Here is a 15,655-nt window from a genome sequence, read left to right as displayed (position 1 = left end):
GTATGCTTAAAACTTGTCTTAAGATGACGATGATTTAATACTTCAACACTTAAAGATGTTTCATCTATTTGAACATAAGCCTTCACAGCACCACAGTGTGAGAAATGTGTCAGTGTTGCTCTAAAAGGTTACTTTGGCATCATAATGAACAAATTCTGACAAGATTTGCTCTGACATCTCTTTTTGTACTTGAGTAACATGGCTTGAATATCGCACGGCTTCCTTTCAACTAAAGTAGACCAGAAAAAAAATCTGAACTCACTGTGACCTCCCCATCAGACACCCTGCAGACATGGATCATGGCAGAGCTTTAGTACATGAACACTGCCTGCATCATATGATGCCACCAAGACGCTTACTGTTGGTTTGGGAGGTGTGCAAGTTTGTGTATGGACAAACTGGAAGCCATCTATGTCATTTGGGAATGTATTAGTGTACACAATTCTGGTTTTGACTTTATAATTCTGGCTCTGTAAATGAAATATGTAATATAATCAATTTTTCAAAGTGGTTTGGGCAAAAATGCAGTTTCATTAAATTAAATTCATATAATCACATGCTATTATCATCATCATAATGTAGGGAACAGTAGGCTTTGCATGCACGCTAATACAGAACTGGGTCAATAAGATATGCCTTAAGGGCATATTAGCATTAATTACATTTTTTGTCAGTATTATTTGATCACATAAAATATGTTGCAGATAGTGAAATCTGTCTTTAAATGTTTTGCCGGTATCAGCAATGTCTAAACATGGAAATTGTAACCGTAGTGTATTTGTGCAGCTTAGCTCCTCTTCACTGTATCAAAAGAACATATCTGCTTAAACAAAAAATGTAATTAATGTAAATCCTTTATTCTTTCACGGCTTTATCTTATACACATGCGACTAAAGTCCTTGCAGAGTTTACAAAGCTCTGGCCAATTGTAACATCCAGGCAGAGTTGAGTAATTGAGCCACTATTTACCATTCTGTATTATTGTAGACAGGGAAATGCAGCAATCTCACTCAGTGATCTTATACAGTTTATTGTCTTGTACATCTGTAAAAACGAATGGGTTCCCTCAGGATGCTGCAATTCTAAAATTAGCCAACCATAAGATGCTATTTTATAGCTCAACTCACACACACAAAGGTTAAGTTGATTTAGTTTTGGGGGGTTAGTTGTGTTATAAAGAAAAAAGAAAAGAAAAAGAAACCTATATGCATCTTTTCTTTTCTAGCATACAACTCCTACAGTATACTATGAAGTGTAACTACCAGATAATAGAACATTTTCTTAATTATTTGCAGGCCTCAGAATTCAAAGAGTCCCATTCACCTCACTTAGTTGGCATCGTATACCAACCTGAAACACACTACAGTATGTAGGGCTGCATTATTTCACTGAAGAAGCACCTGTCACCTGGTAAATAAGTGGTATAAATGTATAAATGTGATCCTAATTTGTTGTTGGGAGATTGCAAGATTACAGTTAAGGTTCTGGATGTGTGGAGTGAAGAAAATGTTGCCAACTTGGTTGATGAGCATGTCCATACAATGTGGATCTGCCTCAAGTGCCTTTGTAGGTGAATCACCATAAAGCACATGATCCAAAAGTGAACTACTGCTCCCAACTTGACACAGGCAGCACTGCATCTTTATCAGCACTTACCTTTAACAATTTGATCGGGTGGTTCATTCTGAATGCTGCACTTGACTTGTATGAACATCCTTCAAGAAAGTAATTTACAGCTATAATTAAAAGCTACTAAAATAAGAATAAATGTAGTCTCCTTTTAGCATATTAAAATATGACCCAGGGCTCCACCTAGTGGTGCTGTATTCTTTATGTTAATCTGAGACCAGACTGAACACACCCTCCCCAAGATTCTCCCATAATTCTTTGTATGAATCCAAAGGTAATAAATATATCTTGTGACAAAGCACTCCCATGATGCAATAGATCACAGATGTTTTGTGGAATAAGGGCCACAATGTGTCTAAAAGGCTCAACAGTTAACTCTGGTGTTTCAGAACCACCTTTTTACCTTCTTAAACCAACACTTATATCAACACTCAGCACCCATTAGACCTACATGATCTACACTACACTGACACTACACTATAATCTTAGAGTTATTATCATTAAGTTAAAGAGAAAGAGAAAGCTCTGAGACATCCATGTCTGCAAGATAATAGTATTGAATTAAAAAGTGTCAGGGATTACGTGGGAATACCACTGAATTAAATAATTTATAGATATTACTATATACAGTATGTTTACTATCTAATTGGCCGTCCAATAGGCTGACAGGTATTTAAGCACATGAACAGTTCTCTCCTAAAGGTGAACATCCAACCAGCCTGGAGCTGCTCTGGAAGAAAGCCATCTACAGTCTCACACGGTGTCTACATTTTTACATCCAAATGAGCACTAGCCTCAAAATATAGCAGGCTAATGCCATAAATTCCAATCCAGAAAATTGACTTGATCCCCAGAAATAAAAACATATAGAAACAAATCAGAAAGACAAAACAGAAACAAAAGTAACTGCTGGCCCAACAAGCCTGAGGCCTAATTTCAAAAACCCATATCTAGTGGAAAGGCTATTCTTATCCTTGGTTACCATGGCTTAATTGATTACTGTATTCTTTAACACACTGCTTTGGTGATTTTCACCGTATTTTGTGGAAATTATAGTGCTGTTTTATTCTAAAGTTGATTATAAACTGCTGTTATAAAAGTAGGCATTTACTGGGACATGACTGAATGCTTCCTGCTGTATGAAGCATAAAAAGCATCGAGTATAATATGTAAATGTCTTAGTTTTCTCAACAGCACACAACAGAATGAATGGGATGAATAATTGTCCCTACTAATCTCTATACAATGCATGCACGGTACGAGCAAGGAGGTTTTACGAGGCAAAAACAAACGCCTCGAGGTACTTCACTAAGCTCCGCCCCCTTTCCCGGAACAGGAAGTGTATGTGTGTTGCTGACGTTGTTGGTGCTGTCCAAGCTGATGATGGCGTCTACAGATCAGTCTCTTCTGGACCTAACAGATAAAGAAACGCGTGAGAAACTTTCGTTATGGGACCGCCGCACCGATGCCATGGCCCCGCTCACAGACAAGCAAACGGACTCTGTTCTGGAGATCCGAGCCGCCGCTGAAACTCTTTCCGTCCCTTCAGAGGTGAGATGTGACACCGAAGACAGCTAGCTAGCTAACAAGCTATCTACTTTTCTAATACCAGTCAGGGTTTACCACTTGATAGCTGCGGGCTAACGTTATGTATCATTAAATTACTCCCCGGCTGTGAGTAGGATACTGACGTGAACGCTAAAGTCATATGACGGGATGCTAGCTAGTTAGGCTAGTTTGGTGGAGAGACTTGCTCTGGTCTGGACTACGCCACGTCAAGCCAGCCTGACAGAATGAAATGAAGGCTCGTAGTCAAATATGCAGAAAAACAGTGAGCCCTGCTTTGTTTTTCAGTTGCCCATTGAGGACTTGTGCAGCCTGTCGTCGCGGTCCTTGCAGTCCCCATTCACAACGACAGTCCCCGCCTCAACAGAGGACGTCCTGCTCAAGGGTTTCCAGATGCTTGATATGGAGAGCGACAGGATAGAAACCGCACAACAGGTGATTTGTTTTAGCACAGTACGTGCACTGTAGCCAGCTACACTACTGCAAACGACCAGATGCGTGATAATAATTGATGGTCCATTTGTTTTGCAGTTTTTTTCCTGGTTTGCCAAGTTACAGACAACCATGGACCAGGATGAGAGCACAAAATACAGGTGCTTTTATTTTGAAGTTCCTCACCCTAAGCCTTGCTGGTATGAATGGCAGGTGCATTGGTTAGATGCACCTGCGGTCTATACAAACCAGTAGGTAGCTTTATTGCATTGCCTGTCTTTGGGCAAGCTAATAGATCATATGTGTGCTTGTCCTTTAGGAAAACCAGAGACCATCTAAATTGCTACCAGGAACAATGTGATGCTATTCTGACAGATGTGAATGCAGCTCTTGAGCACTTGGACTCCCTTCAGAAGCAGTACCTGTTTGTGTCCAATAAGACAGGCACCCTTCATGAAGCCTGTGAACAACTCCTAAAGGAGCAGGTAAGCCGCATACTGCCCCAGCTGTCAGTAAACCCATGCTGTATTGATATGTTAAGTTGATGTGGTAACCCACTGAAAGAATTTGTCAGTACATAACTATTCAAATTGTAGTGCATTTCCTTTAACAGTTAATTTTATTGTTATAGTCTGGGACAGACTGATCAGTATTTGTGAACATGAAGACCACAGAAACCACAGAAATAAGATGATAACCTATGATGTCAATAAGATGTAACTCTTGAATTGTTCTATAGGGAATGGATTGGGAAAGATTTACTGGAGATGAGGGAAAATACATTTTCTACTATACAGATGAAAGCTTGTTTGAATATAAAACTGCAAGCAAGTATTCTGTGGGTCAACAAAATCAATTTCTTATTCATTCTCTTAGTAGCATGATTTTACATCTTGTTGACACTGCGGGTGTCATTCTTAGTTCTCTGCTTTTTTGCTCTGGCGGAGAGCTGCTCATGTTCACAAACATAGATTGGACTATTGTAGACCAATGTAATAAGCTGATTAATTTGTAAATTGAGTGGTATTCTTCTTTAACTTAAATGAAATTGTCATCAACCATAGCTTCTTGTTTTCTCTTTTTGCAGTCAGAGCTGGTTGACCTGGCAGAGAGCATACAGCAGAAACTGTCGTATTTTAATGAGTTAGAAAACATAAACACGGTATGCTTGATTCTTTTTTTTTTTTCATCCATTGCTCTTGCTCTTGTGTGTCTGTATCTTAGAAGGTTCAATAACCAAATGTCTATATTTAAAATGTTGCATCACTTTATTGTTTCTGAGGGGAAATGGTCAAGGAATGAAAATGAAAACTATTATTAAGAAAAAGAGAAAGGAGAATGTAATCAGCAATTATGTCCCAGAATGAAGACATTATTCTGAAGAAATCAGATGTCATTTAATTTCCCGCTGTTCCTGTTTAGTTCTCTCCAAAGACAGTCTAAAAATGAACTCAAAGACACAGATACCAAAGTGACACAAATGCAGCACACAATGGCTCGTCCTTATTCTCTTTCACTCGTATTCATCTTTCCCTGAATGTGACACAAGAATGCTTTTGTCTCACCTCAACCGCAAGCTTCTCAAATATAGACACATTCATATCTTGCCAGTGGTAACTTTGCCAAATAAATGAAAAAAAATATCTTGAGAGTGGAACACAAGAAAAGGAACATTATAGTTGTTTCTGTTCGAAACCGACCTGAAACTGAAAATAATACAAAACAATTTCAACGCTTGCTTTTTCCCTGTGTCTTTGCAGAAATTGAACTCGCCCACCTTGTCTGTAAATAGTGAAGGCTTTATACCAATGCTGTCAAAGTTGGATGACTGTATTGAGTATGTTTCTTCCCATGTAAGTAGCTTGCAGTCTCTCTTGCCAAAATTTTATTTCTGTGTGCTGATCTCAACCTAGCTTTTAAATTGATGAACATTGAGTTGTATGTTATTTAAAACACATCCTAACAAAGTTAAGAAAGGCTTCTTCTATCTAAATTTGATTCAATCACTTTTAATGTATTTTGAGAGTGCCCTAAGACTAATAACTTGATGTTTTCAGTGGTAAAATCAAAACAAAACCTTCACAGTATACTGTTGAATTGTAGTAATTACAGAATGGTGCTGCCCTTGTGGTCTGTGCATTGGAATACCTGTGATCACTATGTAAACTATCTCACACTTGTTTATCCCTGTTGATTACAGCCCAATTTCAAGGACTACCCAGTTTATCTGGCCAAGTTTAGACAATGTCTTTCCAAAGCTATGCACTTCATGAAGAGCCACATTGTGAACACTATGCAGAATCTCACAAGCCAGTTAACAAAAAGGGTAAGGGAAACTTATATTACCTTTAGGAATCAATATTTACATAACATAGTCAACAGCTATATACAGACTCATATGTCTGGTCCAGGATGTTGAAACACCACTTGGCTTTTTTCAGGATCCCTTGGGCTTGGCCAATGCAGACAATGCCTTTACACTGTACTATGTCAAGTTTAGAGCAGCTGCACCCAAAGTCAGAGTGAGTATAATATTGTTTTATTGTTATCCTCTAAATTCATACAGCACATCATTTTGCATAGATTATTTTTAAATAATATCAAAATTATTTAGGATTAGCACAAGATTCACATTTTTTTTCTTTCAGTCTCTGATTGAACAGATAGAGCAGCGGGCTGAGAAGATTCCAGAGTAAGTATCGGGATCTCTGCATGATAAAACAGCAGTGTCAGCCGGTTTATTATATTACCTTTGTGCTGTACCTGTGCGAATTAACTCATCCCTCCATGTGCTGATGTGACCAGATACCATCAGCTCCTAGATGAGATCCACCAGTGCTACCTGGACCAGAGAGAGCAGCTCCTCAGCCCCAGCATCACATCCACCATTACTGACCTGACCAACCAAAACAGCAAGGACCACTGTGCACTGGTAAGGCATGACTGCCTCCAAGTGGAGCTCCCCTTTGGACAAAGTCAGGTGACATTTGAGCTAGCAAAGAATACACAATATATATATACTGTATGTATGTATATATATATATATATTTTTTTTTTTTTTCTATGGACACTAGGCTCTGCACACGCTGGATGAGTGTAACCTGACATTGTCTATAGCAGGCATCCAGGGCTTATTCCTGCTTTGGTCACAAGTGCAACTGGTCTGCAGAGCCTTTATATGTTGTTTCTAATACCCTCAGTCCTACCTCATATAAAAGGTTATGCATCGATGCACTGTGTTCCTGCAGTGTTTTAAAGATTACACCGATTGTCCTAATGGGGGCACTATAATTATTACAAAATTTCGTACTCAAATGTGATATATCAGACACCACTGGTCCAATTTCGATGAAACTTTGAGGGTTGATGCGTTTTGGCACTGTGCTCTGGCCTTTAAAAACATTACACTAATTAGCCTGATGGGGCGCTATAATTGAAGGTCAACATTTCTAACTTTGAAAGGCCCTAACTCCTACACTGTAAGTCCAGTTGACATGAAACTTGTTACAAATTACACCGATTGGCCTAATGGGAGTGCTATAATTAAAGGTTAAAGGCTTTAACTCAAATGTGATATTTCATTCACCACTAGTCTGATTTTGATAAAATTTGGAGGAATGATGCATTTTAGCACTGTGTTATGGCATTTAAAAAAATATACTGATTGGCATGATGGAGACTCTATAATTAAAGATCAAAATTTCACATTTTGAATGGCAATACCTACCTACCTACACCACCAGTCCGATTTTGAGGAAACGTGGAGGGTTGATGCATCTTGTTACTGATTGGCTCAAGGGCTGTCTGCATCATTTGTGGGGAACAATGTGTTTACCTGCTGCAGGTGTTGATTATGTGTGTTCCTGTAGGTCCGCAGCGGCTGTGCCTTCATGGTTCATGTCTGCCAGGATGAACACCAGCTCTACAATGAGTTCTTCTCTAAACCTACACCCAAACTAGAGTGAGTAGGACCTGCGTCAGTGGTAACATGATCATTGAGTACACAGAGAACCATTGTCTGACAGCACACATACAGGCACTATGTTTGTTTAGGACGTTTGGCTAAAATGCATGATGGTTGTCTTTAGTACTCAGTTGTGCCAGACACACTTATTGTTTTAAATACCAATTTATACATATACAGTATGTGTAGACATTTTGTCTGGCCATGTAAAAGCAAAAAAGTTTTTTATCGGCTTGCATAATTGTTATTAGCTATCCCATAACTCATCTCATCATGCCACTATTTTTCAGAGAATGCTACACATTTTACCTTGAACACAAATCCTAGTTTTGGACTATAAACGGTGTTTTATCCCTAACAGCGAGTTGCTAGAGAAGTTGTGTTTGTCGCTGTATGATGTCCTCCGGCCGCTAATCATCCACGTTATCCACCTGGAAACCCTGTCTGAGCTCTGCGGCATCCTCAAGAATGAGATGCTGGAAGACCACGTTCATAACAACGGTATGTCAACTTTTCTTTTTCTCCTGTGAGGTTGACTAGGAACATGCTCTAATTTATGCCGTGGAGGAGTACAGGCTGTTTGAAATGGAGTTATCTAAATTCAAGGCCTGAAAGGGTTGTAAATATAATAATGTGTTTGTTAAGTACTGTTCAGAAGTTTTAAAAATGCTGCTTTTCCCCTATGCACTGCTTTTTTAGTGAGAAATTTGTGCATACATGGATAATTTTTGCTGTGAAAACAGTTTTAAATTTTATTTTAAATGCCATTATAAAGGTCTTAAGAAATACATTTAACTTGCAGAAACTGGTACTCACCTTGGAATAGGTAGGAGTCTAGAGTCACTCACACATTGACTCTCATTCACTTTCCCCATTCCAGTTTCCCTAGCCAGTTGGGGAATTATTCTGGTTACGAGGTCACTTGTCTCATCATTAGACCACCATCACCGCACCGCATCAGACATCACTATAGACCCTAAAGGACATATATCTGATCACATCAAAATGTTGGAAACGTAAAGAAGGCTGCTGTAATCTAGAGATTGGTTGAAATGTAAACTAAAGTCTGTGTGTGTGTGTGTAGCTGGTCAGTTGGGGGCCTTCGATGCGGTGGTGAAGCAGATGCTGGAGGATGTCCAGGAGAGGCTGGTCTACAGGACTCACATCTATATCCAGACTGATATCACCGGCTACAACCCAGCTCCAGGCGACCTGGCCTACCCAGAGAAACTGGAGATGATGGAGGCAAGTCTTGTATGCTGAAAGGGACATAGCTTTATGTTTTAATGTCATCAGAATGTCCATCAATTGTAATAAATTGTATTACTTTATGATTATTAATGAATTTTCTTCAGGACATATTATAAATTGTTTCACTGTCACAATTTTTATTTCAACAGGTGATTTTTTTTTTTTGAGAATTTACTTAAATTTTCTTAGCAAGTCAATTTAACACATCAGTACACACACACACAAACACGTAAAGTACAAAAACAGTCTAACCCCCCCCCCAATCCCATCCATCACCCAAAAACCCATCCCACCCAAACCCCCTATTCACATTCTCATCCCAAGCTTTAAGTAGTTCAGAACCAGCCCCGGTGAAAGAAGTGCTTTGTCTTCTACGACTGTGAGGATTTAATAATTACCATGTTAAGGTTCCTTTCACATCAATCCAACAGGCACCAAACAGTGGCAACATTCACCAAGATTTTACTCAATATTCATGATTTATTCCACTACCTACAGGAACTGCCTTTCATTGTTCAAACATCCTTTTGCTTTTTTACTTATTATTGTGGCAATGAAAAAGCAAACATGAATAGCTTTAGTTTTATCTTGGTGAGTGAAATTTGTGTAAAGCTTGCAGGGTTTTCTGCAGGTCCTTGAAAAGTCCTAAAATGTTGTAAGTTGAATGATCTAAATTCAAGGCCGTGGAAGGTCCTGCCTGTACATGCAGTTAAATTTTCCTTTGAGTCTTAAATACGGTTTCAGAGGCCTTAAATGTGTTGCTTGTTGTCAGTGCATTAAAGTGAGAAATCCCCTTGGTAGGGCAGGCACATACTGATATTGCTACTGTTTTTTCTTTCTTTCTTACTCTTCAAGCTTATTTTGTTGGTGAAATTTGATTTAATTTGGCATTACAAATGTCTTAAAAATTTTAAATGTAACTTGTAGAAACCTGTAGTCCTCCTATCAAAACAAATGAAAAAGGGGACTTTCCAGTGTCTTTAACATTTTCTGTCTCTTGCTCTCCAACTCTCACCCTCCCTTCTCTCTATTTTTTTTGTCAATAGAGAATCGCTCAGAGCTTGAAGGAAGAGCAGATGAAGCTGATGTCACAGGAGTCCATGTTCTCTGATGTACAGCTTGAGGATCCTGATGCCAGGAGAAACAGTAATGCCGGTCTGTGTTTCCAGATTGTGGAACTCTTCTCTCGCAACTTTTGGTGTGATTGTCATTTGCTTGACGGCTTTTCCCCTTTGCACCATGAACACAGGGAGTGCAGAGGCATCACGCCTACAGACATCCATCTCTCCCGCTGATCTGCATGGCATGTGGTACCCTACTGTCAGGCGAACGCTGGTTTGTCTGTCCAAGCTCTACAGATGCATAGATGTGAGTCTTCGCTTTCCATTATGCATACATCTATATGTATTTTATGATGTCCTATCCCAAGATATGGCAGGATATGTCATGCGTCTTTATCCCACAACTGCATCTCTTTTTCCTCTGTGTTGCTGACTGTGACTTGGTGTTTTTCCAGAGAGCAGTCTTCCAGGGTTTATCTCAAGAAGCCTTATCTGCCTGTATCCAGTCCCTGCTTAAAGCTTCTGATATCATCCTTAAAAACAAGGTTGGCACAGATGTTTTAAAGAGTAAAGCACTGCTTTGTATTTTTTTTTTTACAGAACTTTTAAGATTATTTCTATTGGAAAAATAACTGGGAAAGTGCCCTTTCTTTCAATGTAGTAAATAAGATCAGTCCCCTGTTTGATAAAATGTGTTCTATTTTATTCAAATTCCTTCAGGCTGGAGGTTCCTTAACTAAAGCAGCTGGGATGTCATTTAAAGTTTATTTTAATAGGTGCTATATCACGCTCTACAGAGTGTTCAGCAGACCATCCTTTATTTATTGGCTTCTCTCACCTTCAAACTTGCTGTCAATATCTGTGGTAACTGGCCCGTTTCAACCTAACACTTCAAATTAATGCGGCAACATCAATCTCAGAGGACATGTTTCCGCCCCATGTTGATGATGTCTTTTTCCAACATTTTAGTCACTAGCTGAGCAATAAATGTGTTCAGCTGCCTATTTCCTCACAGTAATATGTCCCTTTCCAGCTATGGTTAATCAACAGTTATTAATTAGACGTATTCCCTTATCATCTCAAAGCCTGTGCTTTTTATGTTCTCTGTTGCTCAGTTAGTCAGCAGATGCCCTTTAGTGGCGACTGCCTGCAGTGGATTTAACAGTATGGTTTCATCTTCTGTAGACACAAATAGACGGGCAGCTCTTCCTGATCAAGCACCTGCTGATAATGCGCGAACAGATTGCCCCCTTCCATACTGATTTTGCCATCAAAGAAATCTCGCTGGACCTGAAGAAAACTCGAGGTGAGATAATTAAAGGTTGAGGGAACAGTGGTGTTCAGCTCCATAAAGCCAGTCATTACATTCTCATGCTCATTAAGTAACTTGTGCCCATCATATGCACCAATGGCAACAATTAATGTGGAAATTACAGTGTAATCCAACACCATAATGTACATTAACCGACGGCTCAGAGGGCAGATTCGCTCCTCCTATCACCCTCATCTCAGTCAAGGTCATATTTAATTTGTAGCACTAGAGGGCACTCTAATTCTACACCAGCCAAGATCTAATCAACGTGCTTTGTGTTAAGATGCCGCCTTCAAAATCCTGAACCCCAAGGCTGTTCCCAAATTCTTCCGACTTAACAGTCACAACGCCATACTTGAATTCCTGTTAGAGGTAGAGTGCTTTTTTTTTTAAAACATATCATACACTTTATATACTTTGATAGCACCCTACCTAGGGAAACGCCACTTGATAGTACTAAACCCTTTTTTCCGTGGCCCCCAGGGAACACCGGAGATAAAGGAGCACTACATTGACTCTAAGAAGGATGTGGACCGACACCTGAAGTTCAGCTGTGAGCAGTTCATCCAGCAGCAGACTCAGATCTTTGTGGGGAACCTTGAGGAGTTTCTCACCAAGGTAACTGTTAGAGCGAAGGCAGACTTAGCCTCAGGCACCGACTGCATATTCTGACCTTCATTTTTTTTTTTTCCTTTTACCTTTTTAAAACCTTAGTTTGCTTATTCACTGATCACAGAAGGTCACAGTATTTTACTGACAAAACGCAAGATAACATTTTTAAAAAAAAAATTCAACTAGGAAATAAATGCTAGGTACTTGTTTGTGTACACATGCATGCATGTGTTTGAGATCCAATTGTGCTCTTCATCCAGTTGTAATTGTGTGGATTTCAGTTCAATTTAAATTCAGCAATTCTGCTGCAGTGAGTTGTTGCCAGTCCTTTCTATCCAGTGCACCATACTCATTTTTCTGGTAGAAATATCCTTTGTCTAATTCAAGGGCATATTTTCTGATTGGCTCAATTGGTAGCACAGCTGTCTATCATGGTGGTAGACACAAGACCCTTGGATTCATGCCTGGAAACACTCATCCCGAAAGATAGTTCTAGTGCTTGTTTGCATGGATGACAGTAACACTAGCATAATTAAGTCGGTTCAATCTGTCATGTTTTGCTGTGACTCTGTGTCCGCACTCAGGTGGCAGCTCTTAAAACTATGGCTATCCAAGGTGGTCCCACGTACAATCTCTCCCAGCAACCTTGGGCACAGCCAGGTAAGATTTGTCTCAGGAAATGCCAATGGCATCATAATTCATCAAAGCTTCTATAGCGCCTGCTAGAGGGCATGTCACTGTTTTTTTTCCCTGTGCCTCTATTCTCCTTTTAGCAAAGATCAACGATATAGTGATGGCTACCTACCGGGTGATGAAGAGCAAGCTGCCAAGCACTTTACAGAGCATGTCCTTGTACTTGGCTAACAGAGACACAGAGTTCATCCTTTTCAAGCCTGTCCGGGTGGGTGGCACAAACACAAGGGTCGAGTATGGATTGTATGAGTCGATCTCTTTGTTAAATCTCAGTAAATCTTTTCATACCTCCAAGGCAAGAATACCACGTTTGCAATTAACTATAAATTTCACTTGAATTATCTCTAATAGAGAAATATTTGTGCTCTCTGCCTACTGTTCATCAAAGTGCCAGGCTAAGTGAAGCTGAATGAGGGAGAAACAAAATACTACGGTTGACATGGAAACAAGATAGTGAGGGGACTTAGGCCAGATGGAAATGTGGTACTCATTTCCTTCCAGTACTCAATAACAGAATGCCTTTTCCACAGAATAACATCCAGCAGGTATTCCAGAGACTGCATGCCTTGCTTCAGGAGGAATACAGCGGAGAAGACCTTCAAATCATCGCATGTCCGTCTATGGAGCAGGTGAGCTGTAGTGGCAGAGCACACCCAAAAGGCATCTGTCATAGGTTTATAAATACACTAAAACTCCTGAGTCCTGAGAACGGTTTCAGTGGAGGAACATTAGACATGCATGCTAAACACGGTGAGCACTCATTCCCAGTTTTCCCGCTTCTCTTTCAGATTAACCTACTGCTGTCTGTGAATAAGTAATCTCCAGGCACGGTGTGGCAGTGGCGGTGAACACCCTCTGGGTAGCAGAGCGATGCTGTGACTCCGGCCTTAACCAGGAGTTGTGAGCAGAGTTGGAGAGGTGACCAGGGGACTCCTGGCCCGCAAGGCGGACCGGGAGCACTGACAGCAGCTAAATCCTACACAAGGCCAAAGATTCCCCAACGGAGGCTCGGATAGCTACAATCATGCTGAGGTTCAGTTATGCATAGTTGTAGTCCATAACAAACAGGGAAGTGGAGGTTACTTGTTTTTAGTACTGAGTTTGATCAATTTGTGTGACTTAAATTGAAGCGGGGCTTGCTTTCATGTAGGAGAGATTCACTTGGACAAGGGTTGGTTTTAGATTACAATTGCATTTCTCTTAACATCGTCACAATATTTTGAATAAAAAGAGTTTGCATACTAAGCGAGGGTGGAGGGTTAGCAGGGTGAATCATGTTGGAGTGTTCAGACAAGGACACTTGAGCCACGCTAATAGAGGCACTAAGGGTTGTTCATCAGCCAGGTAGCTAATGGGCAATAAGGGACTAGCATTCAGATGCCTAGATTCCCTTAATGGATTTAGAAGGATAAAAAGAAAAAAAATGCTGCACAATATGTAATTCCTCTATTTTAGCCTTTTCTTTGTAACATTCAGCAGATTTCTATGATGGCCTGTGCTACAGGGCTCTCAGGTTCAACAGGTTTTCCCCTTTGATGGCAGTGAATTCCAAACTTTTGTTCTTTACTTGTCAAATGTTTTCCTAAAGATTCTTCCATATGCTCCTTGTGAATGTTTTCGTCAACTGATTTGGCGTGTTGCAAATATGTAAAAAAGACATGAAAGACAATTAAATCTTATGTTTTATACCTTTTCTTTTGTACTTTGGATGCTTAAAACTACTAATTTTAGTCTGTGCAAAATAATGGACCTTTGACTTGAGCAGTTTTGCACTGTATATGAGCTGAGATATGATCATGGGTATGTTTGCCAATGGTTCCTACAGAGTAACAAGGGTTAATATGACACTGTCAAGTGCAGCATTTGCTTTGGTGTCTCCTATGTAAAATGATGTGTATAGCTAAACTATTTATGAACATTCTGATTAAAAAAAAAAAAGTTAATGACATCTGTTAACATTGTTTTTTTGTTTTTTATTTTTTTATATCCACAAACCTCTATGCCATTGAATTCAAACTCAACAAATGGATACTACAAGTCATTTTATACAGTTACAAATGAGAAACTGTCATTCAAGGGCATAATCTGTTGAATTAAATGGCCACACAAACCCTTCAGGGGGTCTTCTTGGCAGAGTGTTGCTTTTTCATTGGCAGCCTCTGTCTCTCCATCTGTGAGATGAGGCTGTGCTGGGGCTTGACCTTCCATGGGCTGACAGTCTTTTGATAGGTGATGAGGGACTGGATGTTCTGGAGCAGGGCATTGATCTCTGCACTCTTCAGCTGCAGATACCTCTGGACCATGTCAGGCCCTGGCAGCATCAGACCTTTGGCTTGATTCAGCTGCGACAGCAAGAAAATATTAAAATAAAGGAAAAGTCAGTACTTTGGCCTACAAAAACTGGGTCCACCATTTGTATCCCTTATTTTTCCCATTGCTATGTCTAGTAACATTAAGACCATGAGCCACAGTAACTCACTCTGACCTTTGCCCCCACATTAAGGCATACGCTGTGCTTGCCAGAGGTAAAGGTGAGGTAGATGCGCTCCTGGGTTTGAATGCGGACGTTGAGGTTGGGGCTCAGGGTCAGACAGAGGGGCTGGTAGGGCGGCGCATGAACATGATGCTCATGGTCCAGCCAACGCCAATGCTTTTTCAGAGCCCCTGTGTCACTGCAGTAGCAGCCTCCCACTGGAGTCAGGTTCACCCTGATGGAGAGAAGCTGCTTGTGAAGAATAGGAAAACAATCATACTTGTAAGCCCCTCAGGGTTTCTTGTGTTCTCTCTGCTTCCATTGTTATCATTTGTGAAAATGAACCACCTAAATTGCTCCCCTGTAGAGCAGCAGATATTAAAAGCAGATGCTCTGATTGTGAAATAATGTATTAATTACATTGTATTATCAATAATATTTATGCTATGAAATAACATTATGTTGCAATGAATAAACAACTAATCATACCAAATAAGGCCATTTTGGTGATAACAGGTACCCTGGCCCCTGGTTGTGAAAATTGCCTGAACGCCAGGCTGGAGCTCTTTGTCTTCCAGGATCACATAGGAGAAATCAGCTGAATATGCAACAGATATAAGAATAGCAAGTCTTCCTGATGGATAGCTTTTAAATCATTAAGG

General features: G+C 40.1%; 1 protein-coding gene across 2 annotated transcripts; it reads left to right on the top strand.

Annotated features, from left to right (window-relative positions):
- Window positions 1–3,009: 3,009 nt before the first annotated feature.
- cog3 (component of oligomeric golgi complex 3) lies at window positions 3,010–14,431 on the top strand. Of its 2 annotated transcripts, none has more exons than XM_071533482.1 (23): window positions 3,010–3,180; window positions 3,484–3,630; window positions 3,727–3,788; window positions 3,947–4,112; window positions 4,715–4,789; window positions 5,388–5,480; window positions 5,828–5,953; window positions 6,069–6,149; window positions 6,276–6,319; window positions 6,433–6,559; window positions 7,497–7,588; window positions 7,953–8,092; window positions 8,676–8,836; window positions 9,889–9,988; window positions 10,092–10,210; window positions 10,359–10,448; window positions 11,089–11,209; window positions 11,499–11,587; window positions 11,699–11,833; window positions 12,412–12,487; window positions 12,601–12,728; window positions 13,051–13,149; window positions 13,309–14,431. In XM_071533482.1, exons 1-23 carry the CDS (start codon window positions 3,010–3,012, stop codon window positions 13,336–13,338), a joined length of 2,472 nt encoding a protein of 823 aa, XP_071389583.1. In that variant the 3' UTR covers window positions 13,339–14,431. The 2 variants fall into 2 exon arrangements, with proteins under 2 accessions (XP_071389583.1, XP_071389582.1); XM_071533481.1 differs by having other exon boundaries at window positions 9,889–9,997.
- Window positions 14,432–15,655: the final 1,224 nt, after the last annotated feature.

Source organism: Centroberyx affinis, unplaced genomic scaffold (genome assembly GCF_046629955.1).
Source record: "Centroberyx affinis isolate AG114_WGS23_722 - 3 ecotype Tasmania unplaced genomic scaffold, CSIRO-AGI_Caff_v1 ptg002370l_1, whole genome shotgun sequence".
Taxonomy (NCBI): Eukaryota; Metazoa; Chordata; class Actinopteri; order Beryciformes; family Berycidae; genus Centroberyx; species Centroberyx affinis.
The sequence above is the reverse complement of the archived record's forward strand: the minus strand, read 5'-3'. Positions and strand labels throughout refer to the sequence as shown.

Excerpts from the sequence above, each read along its gene's own strand:
- cog3 (XM_071533481.1), top strand. The coding sequence starts at position 3,010 with ATGATGGCGTCTACAGATCAGTCTCTTCTGGACCTAACAGATAAAGAA. Across the intron at positions 6,150-6,275 it reads CAGCTGCACCCAAAGTCAGA|TCTCTGATTGAACAGATAGA; the intron begins GTGAGTATAATA and ends TTTTTCTTTCAG. Across the intron at positions 7,589-7,952 it reads AAACCTACACCCAAACTAGA|CGAGTTGCTAGAGAAGTTGT; the intron begins GTGAGTAGGACC and ends TATCCCTAACAG.